General features: G+C 39.6%; 1 protein-coding gene across 2 annotated transcripts in view; it reads left to right on the top strand.

Moving 5' to 3' along the window:
• ENPEP (glutamyl aminopeptidase) overlaps positions 1 to 23,777 on the top strand; it is a 68,395-nt gene that overhangs the window by 10,372 nt on the left and 34,246 nt on the right. For both annotated transcript variants that reach the window (XM_069459026.1, XM_069459025.1), the window contains exons 2-8: positions 1,202 to 1,343; positions 3,642 to 3,773; positions 14,069 to 14,189; positions 16,933 to 17,087; positions 17,947 to 18,060; positions 20,644 to 20,778; positions 22,833 to 22,898. In XM_069459026.1, coding sequence (XP_069315127.1) covers positions 1,202 to 1,343; positions 3,642 to 3,773; positions 14,069 to 14,189; positions 16,933 to 17,087; positions 17,947 to 18,060; positions 20,644 to 20,778; positions 22,833 to 22,898 — 865 coding nt within the window. The remainder of the gene's footprint in view (positions 1 to 1,201; positions 1,344 to 3,641; positions 3,774 to 14,068; positions 14,190 to 16,932; positions 17,088 to 17,946; positions 18,061 to 20,643; positions 20,779 to 22,832; positions 22,899 to 23,777) is intronic.

The raw sequence follows: 23,777 nt of genomic DNA, 5'->3' as shown, positions 1-23,777 counted from the left end.
CAAGCAATCCTCCTGCCTCAGCCTCCCGAGTAGCTGGGACTACAGGCATGCGCCACCATGCCTGGCTAATTTTTTCTATATATATTTTTAGTTGGCCAGCTAATTTCTTTCTATTTTTAGTAGAGACGGGGGTCTCGCTCTTGCTCGGGCTGGTCTCGAACTCCTGACCTCGAGCAATCCTCCTGCCTCAGCCTCCCGAGTAGCTGGGACTACAGGCATGCACCACCATGTCCGGCTAATTTTTCTATATATATTTTAGCTGTCCATATAATTTCTTTCTATTTTTAGTAGAGACAGGGTCTCGCTCTTGCTCAGGCTGGTCTCGAACTCCTGAGCTCAAACGATCCACCCGCCTCGGCCTCCCAGAGTGCTAGGATTACAGGTGTGAGCCACCGCGCCCGGCCTACTTTTCCTTTCTTTTATACTTTTTACTTTGCTTAGGTGTCTAAGCAAAGATACAAAAATGCTCTTAGTATAATATGCTTACATGTGAAAATGTGTATGTTTATTAATATTTTTTGCACCATTGGAGAAAATATTTTCAGTTTGAACTCATGGAAATACTAAACATGAACGTTTTGGTTTACACGAGCAGATGCCCAGTTAGAGCCATAAAGGAATGCTGGTGTCTCTTTCCAGAAATGGGCTTTAAACTAGGCCAAAGGTTGCTTCACCTGGGGGATTACTCAACACCGCCTCTGCACGGAAGTAGAACTGGGGCTTTGTCCCTGGTGCAGCATAAATAAGAAAGAATGTGACATTAGGGAAGAAAACGGGGGACTCTGGAGTATACTCCTCTCCTCTGTGACACAACACAGCTGTTCATGTCCCGCAGGACAGTTGGAAACAAGCTTTCGAGTCTGGCTTTGTGTTTACTTGTTGCTAAACGGCTCTGGGCTGGAGAGAGTGATAGTTCATAATTGGATTTATTTTTGCTCAGCTACAGATTTTTAGTTATGGCACCAAAATATCTAAATATTTACACGAAATAGCCGGAGCGGTCTGTCTCAGGATTTTCATTTCTTTATTAACCTAAAACTTTCAGGAGAGACTTTGACAACTATTCGATGGTTTTCTAGGTGGAGCCTCATGAGAAGAAATGTCATGGGAATAATTGCATAGTTGATTTTGTTCTAGGGATAGAAACACAGGGGCTGTCGGAAGAGGCAGTTTGCATTTTGTTTCTGTGTTTGCATTCAAGGAGCATAGCGGCTACTGATCATGAACCCACAGATGCCCGGAAATCCTTCCCTTGCTTTGATGAGCCCAACAAAAAGGCAACTTACACAATATCTATCATCCACCCCAAAGAATACGAAGCACTTTCAAATATGCCAGTGGAGGTGAGTAGTTTTTAAATGTCTTGTTTATGCAGATAGTCTGTTTTAAAATACCAGGTAAATTGTCTGATTTACTACGGAGAAGAACCCACTGAATACTAAAACTAAATGTGCACTCACGGTTTAGTTGGAAGATTGAAATACACCTTGGCAATTTCTTTTTCTTTGAGTCTTAGAAGTCTTTCAACTGAGATATCACGGTCCAATAAAGAAGCCCCTCTGCCAGCCTGAGCAAGAGCGAGACCCCATCTCTACTAAAAATAGAAAGAAATTATATGGACAGCTAAAAATATATATAGAAAAAATTAGCTGGGCATGGTGGCGCATGCCTGTAGTCCCAGCTACTCGGGAGGCTGAGACAGGAGGATCCCTTGAGCTCAGGAGTTTGAGGTTGCTGTGAGCTAGGCTGACGCCACGGCACTCACTCTAGCCTGGGCAACAGAGTGAGACTCTGTCTCAAAAAAAAAAAAAAAAAAAGCCCCTCTGGAGTTTCTAAGCAAGAGAGAATACAATGGACATACATTAGCTTCTGCTCTGCATAACTGACAATTTCTACGTCATGACAAATTACAGGAATGGCAAACTAATGGAATTACAGACTTTAAAATATTTGAGGGCCTACTATTTAGTTTTCAGTTGAATATAAGCCTAGTTTTTTTTTTTTTTTTTTTTTTAAGATAAAGCTACTATAAAAAATTATTGCAAATACTGGGTTGTAGAAGTCAACTCCAGAGAACACTAGGCCAGTAGATTTTCTGGTCAGTGGGAAGTGCTTGTTAAATGTTTAAAAAAAAACTCCAAAACAAAACAGGTTACAATAATTTCTGTCTGTGTAATTATTAATTAACTGAAGACTCTTTCCTCTGTTACTGCTCCTCACCTGCGTTAATGGCTAATGCCGTCACCCAGGGTGTCATTAGCTCCAAGTTGAGGCTTCTCATAATTTGAACGTTTGACCTGGAAAAATGGCAGGCTCGACTTTAGATATAATCATCATCTGCCTAGGACCAGAGGGATACTCAGCCCTGAATTATATCTCCCATCTTCCTGATCCACTTTCTGAAATATCATCATCGCAATGAATCTCCTTTGAGGATAAAAGATTTCTTGAAAAAGCAAAAAACAGAATAAAGCAGGCAGAAGCTTGAGAGGATTAAAATATACTTTCATCCTCCATCCTTGCCCCAGTGTGAACTAGTTTTTCAGCTTGTTTTCTTCTGGTGTCGGGCACCTGAGAAGCTAAGCTTTGATGGGAGAAGAAAGAGGAAACATAAATTTAAGTGTGACCCACCAATCCAGAAGATCGGATCAGAGTAGAATGTTGTCGGAATGTCTTGGCACAAACACAGATGGGGGCGGTGAAGGCAGGAGGAGAAAGAAGGCAAACCCACTGCGCCCCGCTTAAGATCTCCCCTTCTGGCCTTTTCACTGCGCAGAGTTATACTTCTGCACCTTCTGCTAGACCCAGACAGTTGTGCTGGAAGGAGAATATTCGGGCCATCAGGAGATAGAACCGGCACTGCCAGGTGTGAACTGCAGGGTAACCCGCCCTGCTGAGGCGCCAGCCCTGCGCACACTCGCCTGCAAGCCAGTGATGCGCCCCTGTCCTCCGGCCCCCCTCGCCCGATCCCTTGTTAACGCTTCCCACTTCCCACGCGGAGAGAGACCGAGAGGGGCTGCAGGGAATGTGGAGACGTTTAAACAGCGGTAGCGTGAGCTGGGCAAGTAAGTATCCGTGTTTGAAGCCCGAGGACTGGTGAGGATGGCGGAGCTGGCATAGACCAAAAAACCCTGACGGGTCCGTAGCTGCGCCGAGCAACGCAGTCCTCCTCTCTATTCCTGGGAACCAAGTCACGGACTTCAGCGACCAGACCTTTCTTTAAGAGACGCCAACCTGCTGCTGTCTGCCTGATTGCACACCTGCACGTACCAAATCAGCAAACACCCCCTTAGCTCCTCCTCAATGCAAGACACGGAGCACGAGCTTAGTCTTCATGAAGGGATTCCAGCACCCTCAAATATTAGGGTCACCTTGTGTGTTTAGCATGGAGAGAGAAACTTCTGTTTAAAGGGTATCACAGTCAAGATCTTATTTCTCCCTGAGTGTACGATTCAATCACGCTTTCAGGGCACTAAAAATAAAGCGAATTTTCCTTTAGTGTTTTCAGCCACACCACAATTTCACTCCTAAGCTTTGACAAAGAGCTTCGGACCAGAAAGCCAGGTTCGGGGCGACTGCTTGTTTGTCTCGTAGAGGACTGATCTTTTGGTAAATGAAAGCTTATCTTTTGTTCTCAACAGAAAGAAGAGGCAGTGGATGACACATGGCAGCGGACGACGTTCCAGAAGTCTGTCCCCATGAGCACTTACCTGGTGTGCTTTGCTGTCCATCAGTTTGATTCTGTAAAGAGAACATCCAACAGCGGAAAACCCGTGAGTCTCGTTACATTTTGGAAAGTTTCCATCTATGCATTTGTGATGAATGTTCTACTTTTCTTGAATAGTTTTTTTTTTTTTTTTCCATACAACATGCCAAAAAAGACCATTAGTCACCAGGGTCTGTGAACTTGATAATACATCAAACGATACAGAAAAATGTAAGCTGAAAGGACAGAGGTGAAAAAAATGAACAAACACGACAGACATAGATGTGGATGGCTTTGAATTATTTTAAGGGGAAAATTCGCTATAAATCAGGAGCCAGTTCTTAAGTACACGAGTAGAAATATATCAAAATATGTGGGTATGCCTAATTTAATAAAACGGTTGCTTGCATGTGTTGGGTTGTGGTCTCAGGTAGAAACCAGAGCAGGAGGAAGAAACCAGAGGTAGATGAATATCCTTGGATATTCAGCACTGAGGAGGTCGTGGTGCCATTCCTATATAAACTTCAAAATAAGACAGCAACAAAGTGTCAAAAGCATTTTTAAAAGTGAGAGAAAATTTAAATAAGCTTTTTTCCCAAGAAAAATCAAGATGGCTAGTTCAACAGTTTTTTTAAAAAAAAAAAAAAACCCAGATGGCAACTGGTAGAGAGACTCAAATTCCAAATTCTTTCCAAATACTGCACCTGGCTAAGCATTTTTAAATATAATATTCTGAAAATATCTTTACCTCTTCACCAGTCATTGGATTCTTCTATCTCCTGTGTAACGAGCTTCCGGAAAAATTTACCTTCATTTTGGTATAGTAGGGGTTCATATTGAGATACCCTAAACCTGGGTTTTGAACATGCTGCCTCTACTGTATCCAAATTATAGTGAGAGAGGAACGTCCAAACACCTTGGCAAAGGGGCTGTGCATCGTGACGACTCATCCAGATTTTTCTTTCCCTTGCCACACACGTTGCTTTGATGTGACCTTTAGTCATGGCAAAGGTCACTACCAGTGGGGAACACACAATATCAGATATGAAAAAGAAACAGTATCAGAAACACGAAGTTGTTTCTTCCGGGTTGTGGTGAGTGCAGTTGATTACACCCGTCTTGCCTAGTACAGCGGAGAGAACATGAGTCAAGCTCATTTTTTCTTTCAGTGGAGTTTTTGTCTGAAGGTGCTTTCTTCATCACTCAAAATCCAACTGCGTGGCTGTCTGTCATCAGGTGCCGGTGCTTTCCACAGCAAGTTTTAAAAATTATTGTTCCATTCTGGGCAAGTTTTTCTATTTTGGGTAGAAACACCAGGAGAAAGCAGAAAGGCTAAACAATGCTACCAATGATGATGTAGTTTCATAAATAAGATCAGTGCAACCAACCAATCGGCAGAGGACATTATACTTGGAGTTATTTGCTCTAATAATAGGCACAGTGAGTTTGAATTTCCAGTAGGTCCTCCGAGCAAGACGCTTATTTGTAAGGTCGCTGTACCAGCTGGGGGAGTCAGTAGAGCTTGTGCCAGTTAGTTAGCTAGGTTCTAAGCCTGGATTTTATATAAAGGATGTGGAGTGACATCATGGAAAATATAATTTGGCAAAAGATTCCCAAATGCCCTGCATTTGGTAGATATGTCTTCAATGATTCTTCCGTGAAAGCTGAGAACGTAACATTCTATCTTAAATCAGTGCAGTAGTTTCAACATTTGGGAGGGAAACAAAGATAATATTGTCATAAGATATTACGTTCTGACCATCTACTCAGTGAGAAAGCAACAGAAGCCAATTTCCCTTTTAAAACTTCTCGGAGGCTCTGGAGCCAGACAAATTCCAAGAAAGCAAGAAAGAAACTGAACAGAGCAGGTCCCTCCTTCCATGTCCTCCACTTTCTGCAGAGGACAGGCAAGCAGGGGTTCCCTCCAGAAAAAAAAACGGGAGGCTGTTTCCTTCAAAACTTGAACAGAACCTTATAGGAGAAATTTAAGGCACCTAGTTGTGATTGGTGATACTCTGTAGTAAATTCTTCCCCTTGGGCATCTGGAAGGTTCCCCCTCTGGCTCTCTACACACTTATTCTCAATTGAAATCTGATAGTTGACACCCATCCAAGTACAATGTGATCTGGGCATGATTTTCCACTTCAGAGAGAATTACAGGAAAATCAACCTACTGAAATCTCCTGAAATATAACATCAGAGGGAAACCCACACCAGCCCCATAGTCCTACATTCTTACTGCTGAGCAGACAACCTAAGACAACCAGGGATATGAAGGGAAAAAAAAAACCATAAAAGAAAAAATATCTGGCCGGGCGCAGTGGCTCACGCCTGTAATCCTAGCACTCTGAGAGGCCAAGGTGGGCGGATCGTTTGAGCTCAGGAGTTCGAGACCAGCCTGAGCAAGAGCGAGACCCCGTCTCTACTAAAAATAGAAAGAAATGATCTGGACAGCTAAAATTATATATATAGAAAAAAATTAGCCAGGCATGGTGGCGCATGCCTGTAGTCCCAGCTACTCGGGAGGCTGAGGCAGGAGGATCGCTTGAGCCCAGGAGTTTGAGGTTGCTGTGAGCTAGGCTGACGCCACGGCACTCTAGCCCAGGCAACAGAGTAAGACTCTGTCTCAAAAAACAAAACTAAGACAAATAAAAACACAGTGAGAGTAAATAGCAATAATTGAAGAAAGAAAAGAGAATTTTTAAAAAGTCATAAATAATTAAATGTGTACACACAGAGAAACTCTAAGTACACTCAGAGATTAAAGAAGGGATGATCATAATAAAATAAAAAAAATGAAAAGTGAGAAGGGAACAGCCAGAAGTAGTAGTAAGAGTTTAAAACCATGATCTTCAAAGTACGACCTGGGTCTGACTCCCAGGAACCTGTTTCTGACCAATTTCTTCCAATTTTTATATTTTATCTATAATTTCAGAGTGTTAGGAGCCGCGGGGGCACACCAAAGTGTAAATGTACCATCTTGACACAAGTCCTTATATTACTTTTTAATTTAAAATATTAAAATTGAAGCTAGGTAGTTGTTATGTACACCATTTTCAGTAGAAATTCCAGGAATCAAAAGACTATGCTCATCTACTCTGCTTCTTACAGTATTATTCTCACACATTAACTGCCTGCTGTTTGTAATCAGATTATACTATGCAACCCAAGAATCTGTAAGGCCCTGATTAAAAACTCTCTTGGGTATGTTTTCCCTTCTCACAAGACTTCCTTTATATTAATAAACACAGAGTCAAGGCCTATGTTCTTCTTAATTGTTTCCTGGGAGAGAGCATAGCAGACATTAGTGGCTGAAAACCATTCATTATATCTAAAATGTCATCGTGGCTCATGAGAAAAATTAGATTAGTTTTGAAGGGATCTCAGAAGACTTTTGACTCTGTATATATTCTTTTTGGAAGGTGAATTGCATTGCATTTTCATTCAATCCTGAAAAAAAAAAAAAAAAAGTAACTTGAAGAGTTATTTAGAATAGTTTAGCAACCATTGAGGCCAGACACTGATGGAAGGATTTTCACAACTCTATTGGCAAGAAAGCTACTCCTGAGGCCTTCTGGAGGTTTAGTTGATTGGTTAAGGATTTTAAAGTAAATGAAATTACTGAATTTTATGTCAGAAAAACAAATAAACAAACCTTGAACTACACAAAGTAAAGAGAGATTATATGACTTTTTAGTTAGATGAACTAACTCTTGAGTTATCAAATGAAAAATGTGATCCCATTGTTCTTGTAGGAGTCCTATCATAGGAAACAATATATCCCCAATAAGTATGTCATTAACCTGATGATTCAGCTCAAAGTTTCACACTGGGATATACTGTAATTTGTTTTTAAATCTAGAACAGTGTGGATTATAAATATATACTTTTTTTGGTGCCATGACTCAGATAATATATTTTTAATTTTAAGTTATAAGTTAAATATACATACATTATAGAAAATCTGGAAGAAAAACAGGAAATAGGAAAAAGAAAAATCACCCATATTTATTACATGTAATATTATTCTAAGTTATTAGGTCTGTGATGCCTTCTGAGGTATGTTTGACCTACAGTAACTCTGCCAGAATATTCTAGCTTTGCACCAGTCCATAAGGAATCAAACTCAGGCCAAGTTACATAGCAAGTGTGATCCTGTTCCCGGGGAAACAGAAAGTTCTATAAGTCTTGAATTTCTCTGGGGCAACTGGCCTCGGTCTTTTGTAAAGGAGAATATGCAAAAAGGAACAGTTTACCCTGTTGGGGATTATTTCAAGTCCAGTCAAATTCTCCTTGGCTTTCCCGATCAGAGGAAGAGGTTGGGAAGCACTGTTCACTAAGAGAAGGCTGGTGGAAGCGGGTATCCATTTAACCGGGTTTATTCTAGAACCGTATTAATTCTAATAACTGAGTAGAAGCGGTGTACTGTGCTTTCTACCAAAAAGCCTTACAGGAAGATCCCTGAATAAATGCACCTAGAATTCTACCTGCCAATGAATTCTTGCTACTTGACTATGTCTTCTTACTGGCTTCCGTCTTGGGTCATTGTTTGTCTGGATTGGAAAGATTGGTGGAGGCCAGAGAGTGTATATGCCATGCGTTTTTTTTTTTTTTTTTAGATGGACTTTATTTTTTTATAACAGTTTTACATTTTATGCCATGGATTTTGATTGATGTATTTCTCTTCATGGAAAATAGTCTTTTTAGAAAAATTATCATTGTTCTAATACTCAGAGATATATTTGTATTTGAGCTCCTTTATGTGTTATTTTTTTCTTTTCTCTTGCTTCCCTTAGGACCTCTTATCTGTGGCCTTTAGGGGAGCTTGATTATTAAATGCCTTGAGGTAGTCTTAGTTGGTTAAATCTGCTTGGTGTTCTATGACCTTCTTGTACCTGAATTTTCATATCTCCATCTAGGTTTGGAAAATTCTCTGCCTGTATATTTTGTGGTTGTGGGGCAGAATGTTCTGTAAATGTCTGTTAGGTCCATTTGGTCTAAAGTTCAATTAAGTCAAATGTTTCTTTATTGCTTTTGTCTCAATCTGTCCAGTGCCGTGAGTGGGGTGTTGAAGTCCCCCACTATTATTGCATTGCTATCTCCTCTTTTTAGGTCTAGTATTAATTATTTGTTTTATGACTCTTGATGCTCCAATGTTGGGTGTATATATATTTAGAATTGTTCCATCCCTTGGTTGAATTGGTCCCTTTATCATTAGATAATAACCTTCTTTGTTTTTTAGTTTTTATTTTATTTTTTTACTGTTTTTGATTTAAAGTCTGTTTTATCTGATATAAGCATAGCTACTCCTGCTTGCTTTTGGTTTTCTGCTTGCATGGAATTTGCACTTAAATTTTGGCTGAAATGGAAAGTCAGCTGCCAGGAAATGCTTTGTGTAACCTAAGTGACCATGCTGACTTTCTCCTTAACAGCACTTCTTAGCAGCTGCGTTCTGAACCCAAAGTTCTGAATGTGGTTTGAACCAGCACAACCATAGCGGAAAAAAGGTCTTTATCCACCCAAAGTGAAAGCCACGATTTTGCATATTTATACCAATTTATCTATGAGTAAGGGGAAAATAAAAATTTAGGAAGAATATATCACAGTGATAAGGGGAAACTTGGAAAAAAACCCCAATGTATTGCTATTCTTTTCTACCTAACTTTCTGCCTATTGCTGGTGGAACATTTAGAAGAATGTAAACTTGCGAAATTCAACATGTTGATGACATGTTCAGTAATACTACGTACCTTAAATGCATGCATTTATAGAGTTAAAAACAATATAGATTTCTCTGCTCTTTATCATCCTGGCTGCCTCAGTATTGACAATGGAACAGACAGTTCCTTCAATCATGTTATTTTATAAATCTTCATAAAAATGTACACAGGAGGCTGCTAGCCCTTAAGGGAGGGAAATATGATAGGGTATCTGTACCTCCATTGAGAGGTGAGGCAGAAGCCGTCACCACTGCCCAGTGCCACCCAAGTGTCCTTTCAGGTCTTTACTGGCAGTGCCATCCATCTGGGCACCAAGGCCCTCACCTTGTGTTTCAGAGGCCCTGCAGGGGTCCCGGGTATTTGAAGTGGTGCCACTTTGGAGCAGTTCCCATGACAGCCTGCGAAACCTTAGGAGGTGAATGGTGCTACTTCTGCTGGATGGTCAGCTGGGGAAGGTCAGGCTGCTGTCAGTAGGTACAGTGACTGTATGTTTTATCATCTATAGAATATAAATAATAAAGCAGGTGTTAGTAGTTACGCTGGGATAAGGAGAAGACTTACCCCCAGCGACTTCTATTCCTGGGCAAAGCTGGATGCCTGGTTTACTGTGATCAATACGAGATGCTCAACAGGTGAGGATAACAGACGTGGGTCCAGGTATAACCGACCTGCAGAGCTCCCAGGTGGAACCCCGCAGGCCCTGGCCCCGCTTCTGACCTGAGTGTTGGTGGCAGTGGTGACTGGCTGGCTGTTTAAGCTGATTCCTTGTGGTTCATGTGGTCTTGCTGAGTTCCGTGTCTTCATCTCAGACGCCAACATACCCTTTCCGGGTCTCGTCTGGTCAACCTTCCTTCTCCTTCCCCGGCCCAGGAAGCTTTCCTCTGGCTTCCGAGACAGAGTCGTCTGAGTATCTGTCCATTCTCTCTCCAACCGATTATTAGAGCAAAAGCTCTGTGGTTTACTTTATTCCCCTGGCCTTTTGTTTTTATTGCTAAAAGCTTTTCCAAACCAGGCTCTGAACCTACGGCCTTGGGGCCACATGTGGCCTTCTAGATCCTTGAGTGCAGCCCTTGGACTGAATCCGAATTTTACTGAACAAATCCTTTTAACAAAGGGATTTGTTCTGTGACGTTGGACTCGGTCAAGGGGCTGCACTTGGGGACCTGGAGGGACGCTTGTGGCCTTGAGGCTGCAGGTTCCCCACCCCTGGCTGGGCTTTCCCATTTATCGTGAGGGCGCGCAGAGCCTATTTTGGAAGTCAAAACCATGGCGTTCATTCTTTCCCCTGCACTCTGCTAGTGTATCCAATGGCCGTGTGCACACCACGTCCTGGGCATCACGCACAAATAAGGAAGTGCAAAGACAGTCACAGGGGTTACTAATTCGGTGCACTGTCTCCAGTGATGCTCATGATCTTGATGGGACACATAGAACTATTTCGTGTCAAGCCTGCCTGTGCCTTATCTAGTCTAATTCTTGTGATAACTCTGTGATGTAAGTACTGTTGTTACCTTTATTTTGTAGCTAAAGACAGTGAGGATTCAGTCTTACAAGGAAAGAAAAGAGGCCGTATGATATGGTTAAAAACAAACTTTTCCCTGAATTCTAGCACCACTTCTGCCTTAGACTTCATTTTTCTCATGCATACAAATGCAGAACTTTATTTTTAAATTCCCTTCAGACTCTGAAATTCTACATACAGGTCTACAATTCTTATCCAAAATTCTTGTGGCCCTTTGTGCGATGGAATTCAGAAATTTTCACATTTGTGAACAGTAATGTGGTTCAAATACTGCGTATTGTTGTGTAACTACTGGGTTATCTGGGCAGCACCTTATAATCAGGAATACTTCTGCAGCAATTTTTTATATGAGAAAAATAAAAATTATTAAAAAACCTCCTATCGGTTCAGGTCATAGGATACTGCCAAATTAGTTTGCTTAAACAATATAAAAAGCTTTTGATTTGCAGAGCTCTTTGGAATTTATAATTGTGGCTAGGGGTTGTGGGGACTGGACCAGTGACAGGACTGGGGCAATGGAACCATCAGTGATACAAAATTATTCTATTCTGGTACTACCAAGAGTAGCAGATTCATGAACCGAAGTGTAGCGTGAAAGAGACATTGCGTGGGAAGTGCTTATCTCGTTACCTGAAATTTTAAGTTCTCAATGAGACTCATAAGTAATCATAATAATTGCATTGCTGAGCTTTGTACTTGGTTTTGTTTGTAGAGACGTAAATAACCACTGAACCTAAAGAGGGTTCATGGCCTCATTAGGTTGTTCAAGGGAGGCTGATCGAGTGGATCTCGTCATGACTATCAAGTGATAGAAAGTCTAGGGAAAGAGACACATAAAAGGAGTGACAGCCATCAACCAGGAATCAATTCTCAGGGACTTCAGTCTCACCTCTCAACTTGCTGGAGATACTTGAACGAAAGGGATGATACTATGAGCTGTAAGAAACTACTTCACGGTACATTCCAATGTGACAAGGGAAGAGTGACAGCCATGATGAAGCAGGTGTGTCACACCTCAGCTGAATACAGGCTTCAGAAAGCCCAGATTTTACCACTGACTCTAGCTTAGTAGATTCAGTGCTTTGCAATACAACCGATAGTACCCAACGGGGATATGCCCAGGTGATTTCAATTTGCTTAGGAAACTTACTGTCTTTCAAAAGTAAACATATGCATAAAAGTTAGGTTCTTGAAGCCTTACAAACTTCATACTTATATAAAAACTTACATACAAAGTTATAGAGCTTATATATGAAGTTAGAGCGTTTATATATAAAGTTATAAAGTTTATATATATGATTATAAAGTTTATGTATAAGCTTTATATTTAACCTTGAATAGGGTCCTTGAATAATGAAGGCACACACGACTCTTCTAGAAGAAGAAAGAAAATACGCGTGTACATATCCCTCCCTACTACGTACGTGTCATTTCCATACGGCTAGCCACGCACTTTTTCAAAAATCTTGTCAGTAAAGCAAAGCACATAAACTAGAAAGATGGCAGTTATTAAAAAAGTGGTGACAATTCAGGAGTAATTTGCTGAACTTTGCACGGACAGAAGTTCTGAGGCGGCGCTGGAAGTTCAAGGGATGCTCTTTCAGAATTGGTTCTTTAAATTATCGACTCTTTTCAGCGTTCTTTACTTTTAAGAGAAAATGGTTCAAGATGCGTGCTTAAATGAATCCCAAAACTAGCAATGCACTGAGAAAAATGAAGAGAGTAGATGTCATTTCTTTTCTCTTTTTTTCCTTTTTTATTTTTTTATCTTGAGTTGCCTGGTCTGGTTAGGTAAATGGTCTTGAACTTACTAAATGCCTGCATCTTTTGCTTTACTTGAGGGTTTTAAATCAGGTTTTAAGTTGAGCAGGTATATTTTATTTGAATTTCTCACAAACTTTTAGCAAACACTAGTTGCCTGAAGCACATTTTCCTCTTTTACATACTACGAAATGCCAAAACAGCTATGATATTCTCAGGCATAAACCCTAGTGTCCAAGAATCACATCTGGCCGGGCACGGTGGCTCACGCCTGTAATCCTAGCACTCTGGGAGGCCGAGGCGGGTGGATCGCTGGAGGTCAGGAGTTCGAGACCAGCCTGAGCAAGAGTGAGACCCCGTCTCTACTAAAAATAGAAAGAAATTATATGGACAACTAAAATATATATATACAAAAAATTAGCCGGGCATGGTGGCACATGTCTGTAGTCCCAGCCACTCGGGAGGCTGAGACAGGAGGATCGCTTAAGCCCAGGAGTTGGAGGTTGCTGTGAGCTAGGCTGACGCCACGGCACTCACTCTAGCCTGGGCAACAGAGTGAGACTCTGTCTCAAAAAAAAAAAAAAACCAAACAAGAATCACATCTAATTACATAACACTATGTTTAAGTGGATCCTTGATCTTTTTTTACAAAGTCATACACGCTTAGAACTGGGGCGGGGGGGGGGAATTTATACTTGATTTGATTTATAAATTATGTCACCAGGCATAATATAATAATCTGGTGACTTAGAAGATTGATGTAGCTTACCAAGATGACTCCCTCTCAGGAAAATTTTGGATCATTATATTTGAGACTCTGGGAGAAGAAGAGTTGAAATATCAGAAGAGTAATTTGGAATAACTGGATAAAATAGCACAAGTGGGCAACATGTATTCAAGGGCTGTTAGGTGAGAAAAATCACATGAATTCATTTCCTCAAAGACAAACTACAGAGAGAGAGAGAGAGAGAGAGAGAGAGAGGAGAGATGGATGAATGGATAGATAGATACATACATAGATTCATAGGTACTAAGAAGACAATATATGTTCTAAATAGAAAAAAGGTAATAACATTTTAAATATCTGGGACACTGTGCCAACCCTTGTGTCTTACATTCTTTTTAGTCATTAAAATCACTCAGTGAGTGGCATAATTTTATTGTCCTTTTCCATGAGTCTCAGGGATGTGAAGTGATTTATCTGAGACCACACAGCTCCGACGGGGCAGAACTGGGACTCACATTAGACTTACCTGGCTCCAAAGCCTCCTTTCTTGCAACTGTATCATGTATCAGAGTTTTTGTGTTTTATTGAATGAAGAATGATTTTCACTGAACTATTTGTGTTTTGTTTAATAGCTCACTATTTATGTCCAGCCAGAACAAAAGCACACAGCTGAATACGCTGCAAACATAACTAAAATTGTGTTTGATTATTTTGAAGAATACTTTGCAATGAACTATTCTCTTCCTAAATTAGGTGAGAGTCATTTTTTTACTTTCTTATTTATAATATTGCCTTTGTTTCCACCTGAATTAACTCACTTCCTCCAATTATATCACCATTAGTTAATGGTCCTCCCTATGTTCCTTTATTACATGCCTACAATATGTGCCTACTGCCTACTTGGTGCTGAGAGATCCATCCTGGATTCCTTCAGGAATAATGTCTATACCCTGTTCTTATCTGATAAACATACAGTCTTTTCTTTCCACATGAAGATGAAAGCACTGTGCATCCGACTGTAGATCTTGATAACGATTCAGCCAGGAACAACCTGCATCGGCTGACTTTAAAATCAGTACCCAGGCCGGGCGTGGTGGCTCACGCCTGTAATCCTAGCACTCTGGGAGGCCGAGGCGGGTGGATTGCTCAAGGTCAGGAGTTCGAGACCAGCCTGAGCAAGAGCGAGACCCCGTCTCTACTAAAAATAGAAAGAAATTATATGGACAACTAAAATATATATATACAAAAAATTAGCCGGGCATGGTGGCGCATGCCTGTAGTCCCAGCTACTCGGGAGGCTGAGGCAGTAGGATCGCTTAAGCCCAGGAGTTTGAGGTTGCTGTGAGCTAGACTGACGCCACGGCACTCACTCTAGCCCGGGCAACAAAGTGAGACTCTGTCTCAAAAAAAAAAAAAAAAAAAAAAAAAAAAAAAATAAAAATAAAATCAGTACCCAAACCGATAGCTTACATTTCCTCCCTGTCATCAAGGAGTTGGAAAATAACAGAGATAAATGATGCTCTGAGAGTCCCATGTGCTTCCAATCTTTCCATTGTTGGACAAGACAAATCGTAGACTCTCCAGCAGTTAGAGTGAAACACTGGTGTTCCTTCCAGAAATGCTTTTTTCTAATATAAGGGGAAACATGTTCTCTTTTTAAAACAAAAGTGGGCCTGTACTCAAAACAGGGTGGATATGACACTTCTATCAATAACAGAAATGCTTTATTAATAAGCTTGAGTGCTATTAGCAGAGACTTTAAAGAAAACACCCATATAGATGTTTGTAAGGATGAAGCAAAGGCAGTAAGAAAACAAATCAACCAACAAACAGAGCCCGCTCCCCTCTTTCTGTTTCTGCCCTTCACTTTAACAAGTGACCAAAGCAACTGCCGCGCTCGATTCTCTGCATGCAACGGCTGTGGCTCCGAGCCAGTCTGTAGATGCTACACTTGCTCTGCAATGCAAACAGTTCCATTTTTGATTGCCTAACAACTACTAGAGAAGGAGACAGAGAGAGACAAACTTTCATCAAACTCAGAATAATATTTAAGAAAATATGAAGCACATGAGTGTAAAGGTTGTTTCTCTTTATCTCACTTGTACCACCCAGGATAACCTAGGAAGTGGAAATCTCACAAATCCATTTCTTTCTTCTCTCTTTCTTCCTCCTCTCCAACTCTGTTTTCATACTCTTTTACGTGCATTTTCAACCCTTTCAGAATTAACTCTGTCTTAGACTCCTTAGAAATGACTTCTGCATTTACTATACGCTAAAAAAATTAAATGTACTGCAGTTAATTATTAATGTAATGACAATACTTTCCAGAGAAATGAGATTACAAAACATTTCTTTTGATCCAGGATTAGGTACAAACTACACTCCACAACATTATGAAAAATATTGACCCCTGGGGGAGATACTTCTCCACCCTTTAAGTGATATTCTTGTGATAAAATAACGAAACCTAAAAATGAACATAACATGAAAAGGAGACTACTATTACCATCTTGACCTCTATTTAAGATAAATCTCTTTTCATTCTTTTATGTAAAGCTTAAGAATCTTTTAACCAGAAATAAAGGGCCTTTTCTTATAATGTTAAATGAAAATTCAATTTATTTTCACTACTGTGCCTCAGTTAAGTTATATGTAATAATGAAGAAATTACATTCTGGTTATAGTTCACTAACCAGAGATGCTGTATTTTGCCCACTCATCAACTGAGCGTTTTCTGTTTGGGTTTCAACATAGAAATGATCAACACTGGCTCCTCCTGTCAGATACTATAGCTCAGATTCCAGGCCCCAGCAAGAACAAAGAATAGGTAGGAACTCCTCACAGAACCCAATATTTTAGAACTGGAAGGGACTTTAGAGAGAATATAGGCAATTCCATGTTTCTCCAGCTTATTTAATACATGCAAGAGGACGGTAAGCGATCAGAGTGCTAGGGAATCACATGGACCTCAAATTGCATAGAATGAGAAAAAAATACGGAGTTTTATATTCTCTAGTACTCTGTATCCTTGGATGGAAATATGTTTCTGTGCACTTAGAAGCTCTGCATTTCTAAGTCCTCATTTGAAAACTTCATTCTCTTTTTCCTTACAACTAACTTATCTCCCCAAACAGATGCTATCTATGATCCACGTGAAAATCATGGGGGGAAAAAGCTAATAAAAATGAGTACAGCGAGGAACAAAAGACATAAAATTGTAGAGGCCTTGCAAGGAGCATTGCCTTTAGTGTCCTTCCTAAAAAAAACAAACAGAAAAAGACACGTCAATATCTGGAGCCAACAGGAAAAGCTCCCTGCAAATCTTGAGGGCATTAGGACTGAAATGTTTGCACAAATGATCACTGTTTTTTCCCTCTGAAAAACATTATTTTTAGCCTTTTAAAAAACATTCATCCAAAGAACTTAATTTGGTATGAAATGCTGTGAACAAACGGAAAGAATGTATTTCTCCCTGGACTCTCTCTTTTTTCCATAGATAAAATCGCTATTCCGGATTTTGGCACGGGTGCTATGGAGAACTGGGGGCTCATCACTTACAGAGAAACAAACCTGCTCTACGACCCTGACGAATCGGCCTCCTCCAACCAACAGACGGTGGCCACTGTGGTTGCCCATGAACTTGTGCACCAGGTATAGGATCAGCTTGTTTTTTTTAAAGTGGCTTAAGACCACAGGAATAATACACATTATTTATGACTTAGCAAATAAAAAAATAGTCAACTCAAAAAAAAAAAAACTTGCATGACAATCTTTCTTAGTGCTGATAGACATTTCACCATAAAGAAACTTTACAATGCATTGTTTTGCCTTTAGGAAATACATAGGAGGCCTTCCTATAAATTGATATATTCCCAGTAATAACTAAATAAAGGCAATAAACTAGGGAGAATTTAATATAAGTTAAAAATCAAGATAAAGGGCCGGGCCTGTTGGCTCACGCCTGTAATCCTACCTCTCTGGGAGGCCGAGGCGGGAGGATCGCTTGAGCTCAGGAGTTCGAGACCAGCCTGAGCAACAGCAAGGCCCTGTTTCTGCTAAAAAAATAGAAAGAAATTAGCTGGACAACTAAAAAAAAAAATATATATATATACATATAAAGTATATATATATTAAAAAAAAAAAAATATATATATATATATATATATATATATAAAAATTAGCTGGGCATGGTGGCGCATGCCTGTAGTCCCAGCTACTTGGGAGGCTGAGACAGGAGGATCGCTTGAGCCCAGGAGTTTGAGGTTGCTGTGAGCTGGACTGACGCCACGGCACTCTAGCCTGGGCAACAGAGTGAGACTCTGTCTCAAAAAAAAAAAAAAAAAAAAAAAAAAAAAAATCATCAGGATAAAGCAGGAAATAAATGTGATGGCTGCCACTTCCGTGTCACCGTGACAAAATTTACGTAGACAAATAAATGTTGTGAACATTTCCAGGCTTCTCTGCCGTAAGCGTAAGAATGTAATTATCCCTGTATTGCTTACAATTTCAGTGGTTTGGAAACATTGTGACCATGGACTGGTGGGACGACTTGTGGCTGAATGAAGGATTTGCTTCTTTCTTCGAGTTCCTTGGAGTGGACCATGCAGAAGCAGACTGGCAAATGGTGAGCCCTGAACACATAAGCTCTGGTCTCGACTGTCCTCATGCAAAGCCTTTGCACCGCGGCAGGGGCCAAGTACGCTGGTGAATTGGGAACGCCACTGTGAGAACGGCCTGGAACCAGCTGACTTCCGCTGACCTGCACCTTGCTGAGACCTTTGCCCCCCAGTCCGTAGAGGGCAGCTGACCGCCACAATCTGGGGGTATCCTTGGCAGGGTCACTCAAAAACACACGTCACGGCAGGAAAAACATTAAGTGGTGTCGAAATGTTAACTCTGTGTTCGGGAAAGTATCCATGGCGCCCACCCTTTTGAGAAATGTCAAAGTCTCGTTTTGGGAACTTATTTACCTTAGAAAGATTGCTGGAATCATGCTGGGGCAGTGATAAGAGCGTAATCTTAGTAGTTAGACTCAAGTTCAAATCCCGGAGACATCGCTGCTTAGACGCATGACAGGGAATGTAACTTTGAGCAAGCTGCATAATCTCTCTGGGTTAGTTTTCTCCTCTGTGAAATGAGAACATTATTCTCTATCTTGCCAGCTTAAAAGCTCCCAAATGTACATACAATGACTATTAGTAACACACAGTGTGCCCCTGAGGGGTCTAGAATAGAAACTTTTATGAACCTTACAATTTTTTTTTTTTTTTCAGAAAAGCTAGGTATATTTGCTGTTTGTATTTAGGTCATGTAAGTGCTCCTGTCTGATTGTATATATGCATGTATAAATACGTAGACCTGTGAGAGTGGAGAATTGCAAGAGGTTGTGTACTATGTAAAACATCGCCCTCTACTGGACAGAATACAAAACGTTAACTGCTTGACGCTCTTGCAGTCTTCCTAGCCTACTTCAAAAAGGGAAAAAGCTTATTTGCAACAGTTACTTCTTTAAAAATTTTACCTCACCCATGGTTTTCTAACCATGGGGCTACTGACATTTGGACCAGATCATTTTTTGCTGTGGGAGGCTGTCCTGCGTCCCAGGCCTCTGTCTCCTAAATGTCAGTCACCGCGGGCCCAGCTGTGACCACCCAAATGTCCCCATGTATTTCCAAATGTCCCCTTGGGGACAAAAATATCCCCAGTTTGGAAACACTCATTGCTGATTTTTAATTTATTGAAAATAAAACTATATAAATGGAAAATTATTTTGTCCTTTATTTTCTCTCTTAAAGTAACCTCTTAAAGCCCTTCCTATACCAAGCTGTTATAAGCAATTATAACATTTTAATATTGTCTAATATGCCAATTTCAGTGTCTCCAAAGCACTAAATACCAGAAGAATTTGGTATGCACGTCTTACAGGAAATTTAATCACACGGTCCAACACAATAATTCATTAATTTCTTCATCCATTCATTCATTCTGCATTCAGTAAACACCAAAGAGGACCCCAAAACGAAAAATTCATAAAACACATTTCTTGCCCTTAAGGAGTTCCCAGTTTAAGTTCTTGTGGATGGAGGGGTCCGATAAAAAAAAAAAAAAGATAATTTGATAAGAGAGCTTGATAAGTACCACAATAGTGGACCCTCATTTCACAGGCGAAAAATCTGAGAGCCAGGAAGGTAATAAAACTGTCCAACATCACACAGACAGTTGGTAGCAAAATTAAGAATACAGTCAAATTTCCTGATACCGAGAACAGGACTCTTTCTACTTACCTAAACTTCTTAGGTGTACAAAAATAAAAGTCCAGGTCAAAATTATCTTGATTGGCAGTCATCACTTGGCCATAGTACATTGCCTATCATATATGAAAACCACAAAATTAGAAAATGTAAGCTGACATAGCACGGTCCTCTTTTGGAAATATTTTTAATTAAGTAGGACCAATATAGTTTTTAATTTTTTTAAATTAGTGGTGATTTAACAGAAGTTAGATTTCAGTATCTTATGCTTAAGAATCAAAATAATAGTAGCAGCTAATGTGTCAGGTTTTCACTCCTCGGGAGGTACTATGCCAAGTGCTCAGCATGATTATGTGCACTATTTAAAAAACTAGACGTCATCAATACCTGTATTTAACAGGTGAGGGACTTGCTTAAATTTACATATCTATTATCGAAGTCTGACCATACTGCTAGGCCTGTCTACCACTCTACATGCTGAGAAAACGTAGGAGTGAAATGAGAACTGATTATTAGAACTAAAGAATAAGCTAATATTTTCTTTGATTAATTATGAATCAGATACATGCAAATAACAAGTTGCTGCAAAATAAAAATTGAACATCGATATTTGGCCAACAGACATGCAATAACATTACTCAATTCTCAGATATGGAAATGGGGCTTGAAAAGTTTGGCAAATAACCAAAGTCACACAGAAGCAGCAGAAACCGAACTCACAGATATGTGTGTCTTTCCCCTGTATGACAGGGGAAAACATCAAAGCAGTTATAAATAGAAGGAGTAGATAATCAATATAGATCAGTGAGTGTAAAATACGATTAATTTGAAGACCTAATGTTAAAGTAATTTGAGTCATTTCTATTTGTTTTCCTCCAATTTTTCTCATATAAGGTATTTTAAAATGTAAACCAGTATAAAGGAATTACTATATTTCTGTCATTCTGTCATTTCAGCGTGACCAGATATTACATGAAGATGTACTATCTGTACAAGAAGATGATTCTTTAACGTCTTCACATCCAATCATTGTCACGGTGACAACCCCTGCGGAAATAACATCTGTTTTTGATGGAATATCCTATAGCAAGGTGGGTGATATATGACATTGGTTTGAATATATTCCTGTTTAGTGACTTTTCTTTTTGTAGGTGCATAAAAATGGTAAGAATGGTTAGACTGTGCCAATGAGCCTTGAAAAATATCGCAGAACTTATTCTGAGTGCTGAATACTCAACGGTTCATACTTTTCAGTGGAACTGATCAATGCTAGCCATTGCCACAGATTTTGAAAAAGATTTTAAAGAATTTCTCTTTTCACTTTTATTTATGACTATTTTCATTCTGATAATTGAACATTTAGACTTTAAGCATGAAATTTTAAATTGTTTCATTTGATTTTTTTTTTTGAAATGACAGTAAATCATCCTTCTTCTTCTATGTGGTCAAGAAGAAATGCCAGATAGGTAGGCACCTTTTTTAGTAGAACATTTTAGTGCTTGCAACAAACATTTAAATCCAACTCCGTTAGAAGAAAATATTTTTATCTATTTTCAGAAAAGATGTAATAACTTTGTTAGCGTGCTATAGATGAGGCCTTTTTATCCAGTAAAATTTTATGAAAAGTTGCTGAAAATCTATAACCCAAAGTTTTATGTGACATAGTCTCTCCCGCAACATCTCCTATAGTTTCTCCTTCAAACATGTGCTGTTTCTATACGTAACATAATTTAAAATTTCATTTTAGTCATTTTCCACCTCAGCTTCTCATGGGTTACCCACTACATTAGTTTTATTGAAGTAAAAAATATTATAACTATGAAAATGAATACTAGGTCACATTGGCTTGAGTGGAAAAAACTTCTACATATTAGTATTTGAAATTTATAGCATCATATTTTTTGGCTTTCCCTCTCATATTATTCCCATGGTGTCTTTTCTTTCTTTCTCATTCTCAGTGATTCTTTTATCTTTCCTTTAAAATGAAAATTTCTAATCTACTTAGAGCCTATTCTAATAACTCACATGGAAGAATTTGTATTTATTGAATCAGTTTTTCCCCGAGTCCTAGATATTCCATGGGTTTAAGATATTATATCAGGAATAAATGTTTCTAAGTCTTTAACCTTCTGATTAGGTACAAAATTAATTTAGAATGCTTAACAAATTACTGTAAAAATTACTAACTTAAATGGGGAGGCAAAGTTTTTCTCAGCAGCTACTTGAAAATTTAAAATTTTATAAATAATGCATTTTGGTACTAATCTTATAATACATGGAAAGAAAGTAGAGAGCAGAGGCATTCATCAGATCCTTCAGATGAAAGAAAACCAAATGAAATAGACCACTTTTGAAGAGAAGGATTTTATGCCAAAATTATCTATCTATATTATATTAAGCTATTTGGCCACATAATTTCTCTACTGTATGCTTCCCTCTGCTAAATATTATTCTTAGTTTAATTATGAAAATATATTTAATAAATTGCTAGAATTTTACCCTGAAACTACTTTCCTAATTCATCAAAGAACATGATTTTTTTTAAAGACTTGTTTCTCTTTTATTAGGAAAGCCCCATCTGCTGGTTTATTTGGGGAAGTGCAACATCATTATTTGAGCTTCAAGTCCCTGAAATGATGGCCATTTTGACAATTTCTCTTTACCTTTTATTTATTTTTTTAGAGACAAGGTCTTGCTCTGTCACCCATGCTAGAGTGCAGTGGTGTGATGATAGATCATTGGAACTTCAAACTCCTGGGCTCAAGAGATCCTCCTGCCTCAGCCTCCCCAGTAGCTGGGACTACAGGCATGCGCCACCATGCGCGGCTAATTTTTGTTACTTTTTTTGGGACAGGCTGGCCTCAAACTACAGCTCTCAAGCAATCCTCCCACTTCAGCCTCCCAAATCACTGAGATTACAAGCATAAGCCAGCATGCCCAGTGCATTTTTCTTAGAGGCACAGATGGAAGGAGTGTGCCAACTGGTATTTTTATCTTAAAATAATAGAGCCATGTAATTTAGCAGAATCATCTTGAAGAAATAATCTCACAAACATGATCGTGAAATACAGTCACAACAGTGATAACTGATATTTGTTCCTGACATGTCCTCTATTAGTTTAATTTACCATTTTTTCCATCATAGGGAGCTTCCATTTTGAGAATGCTTGAAGACTGGATGACACCTGAGCTATTTCAGAAAGGATGTCAGGTATTATTTACTATTTTTAGTGGCATTAAAAGTAAATCACACTGATGTGTGGCTGGTATGTGATTAAGTGAGGATAATTCCCTTTTTAATTTCCTTACTCAGGGATAGATAGAACAAAAGATGAAAAGGTGATTTCACACCAAGTTGAGTACCCACATTGTATGTGTAGCTATCATTTAGCAGAAGTTTCATAGAGAATTTAAGAAAGCTTACTCAGTTATTTTTCATATCCTTTACATGTGTATTAGCTTGGGATGCCGCAACAAAATACCGTAGACTGGGTGGTTTAACAACAGAAATATATGTTCTCACAGTTCTGGAGGCTGGGAAGTCTAAGATCAAGGTGCTGACCAGTTCACTTTCTGGGGAGGGGCCTCTTCCTGCCCTGTAGGTGACCATCTTGCTGGAGAGGGGGGGAGAGAGAGAGAGGGAGAGAGAGAGGGACAGAGAAGGGGAGAGAGAGAGGGGGAGAGAGAGAAAGCAAATGCGCACGCTCTCTGGTGTCTTATGAAAACACTGCTCCTACCATGAGGATCTCACCCTCATGACTTCATCCAACCTGAACACCTTCTAGAGCCTCCATTTCCAAATACCATCACATCCGGGTTAGGGCTTCAACGTTTGAATTTCAGGGAGCACAATTCATTCCATGGCAACATGATATGATACAAAAATGTAAGTCTATCTGTAAGGGCCTTCCCTTACAGTGAGTATAAGGCTTTGCACTTATTTATTGGACTGGAAAATGATCAATATAAATATTCTTCTTAGGATGGAGTCAATGAATAAAGAGGGCCTGCTTCCTTTTGGAAACAGAAATGGCAACGATCTTTCTAAAGTATTTCACACATCCCGCTTAAGTGGCTGTTTCAGTTTCAT

This window comes from Eulemur rufifrons, chromosome 26, assembly GCF_041146395.1.
Source record: "Eulemur rufifrons isolate Redbay chromosome 26, OSU_ERuf_1, whole genome shotgun sequence".
In the NCBI taxonomy this organism is placed as follows: Eukaryota; Metazoa; Chordata; class Mammalia; order Primates; family Lemuridae; genus Eulemur; species Eulemur rufifrons.
The sequence above is the reverse complement of the archived record's forward strand: the minus strand, read 5'-3'. Positions and strand labels throughout refer to the sequence as shown.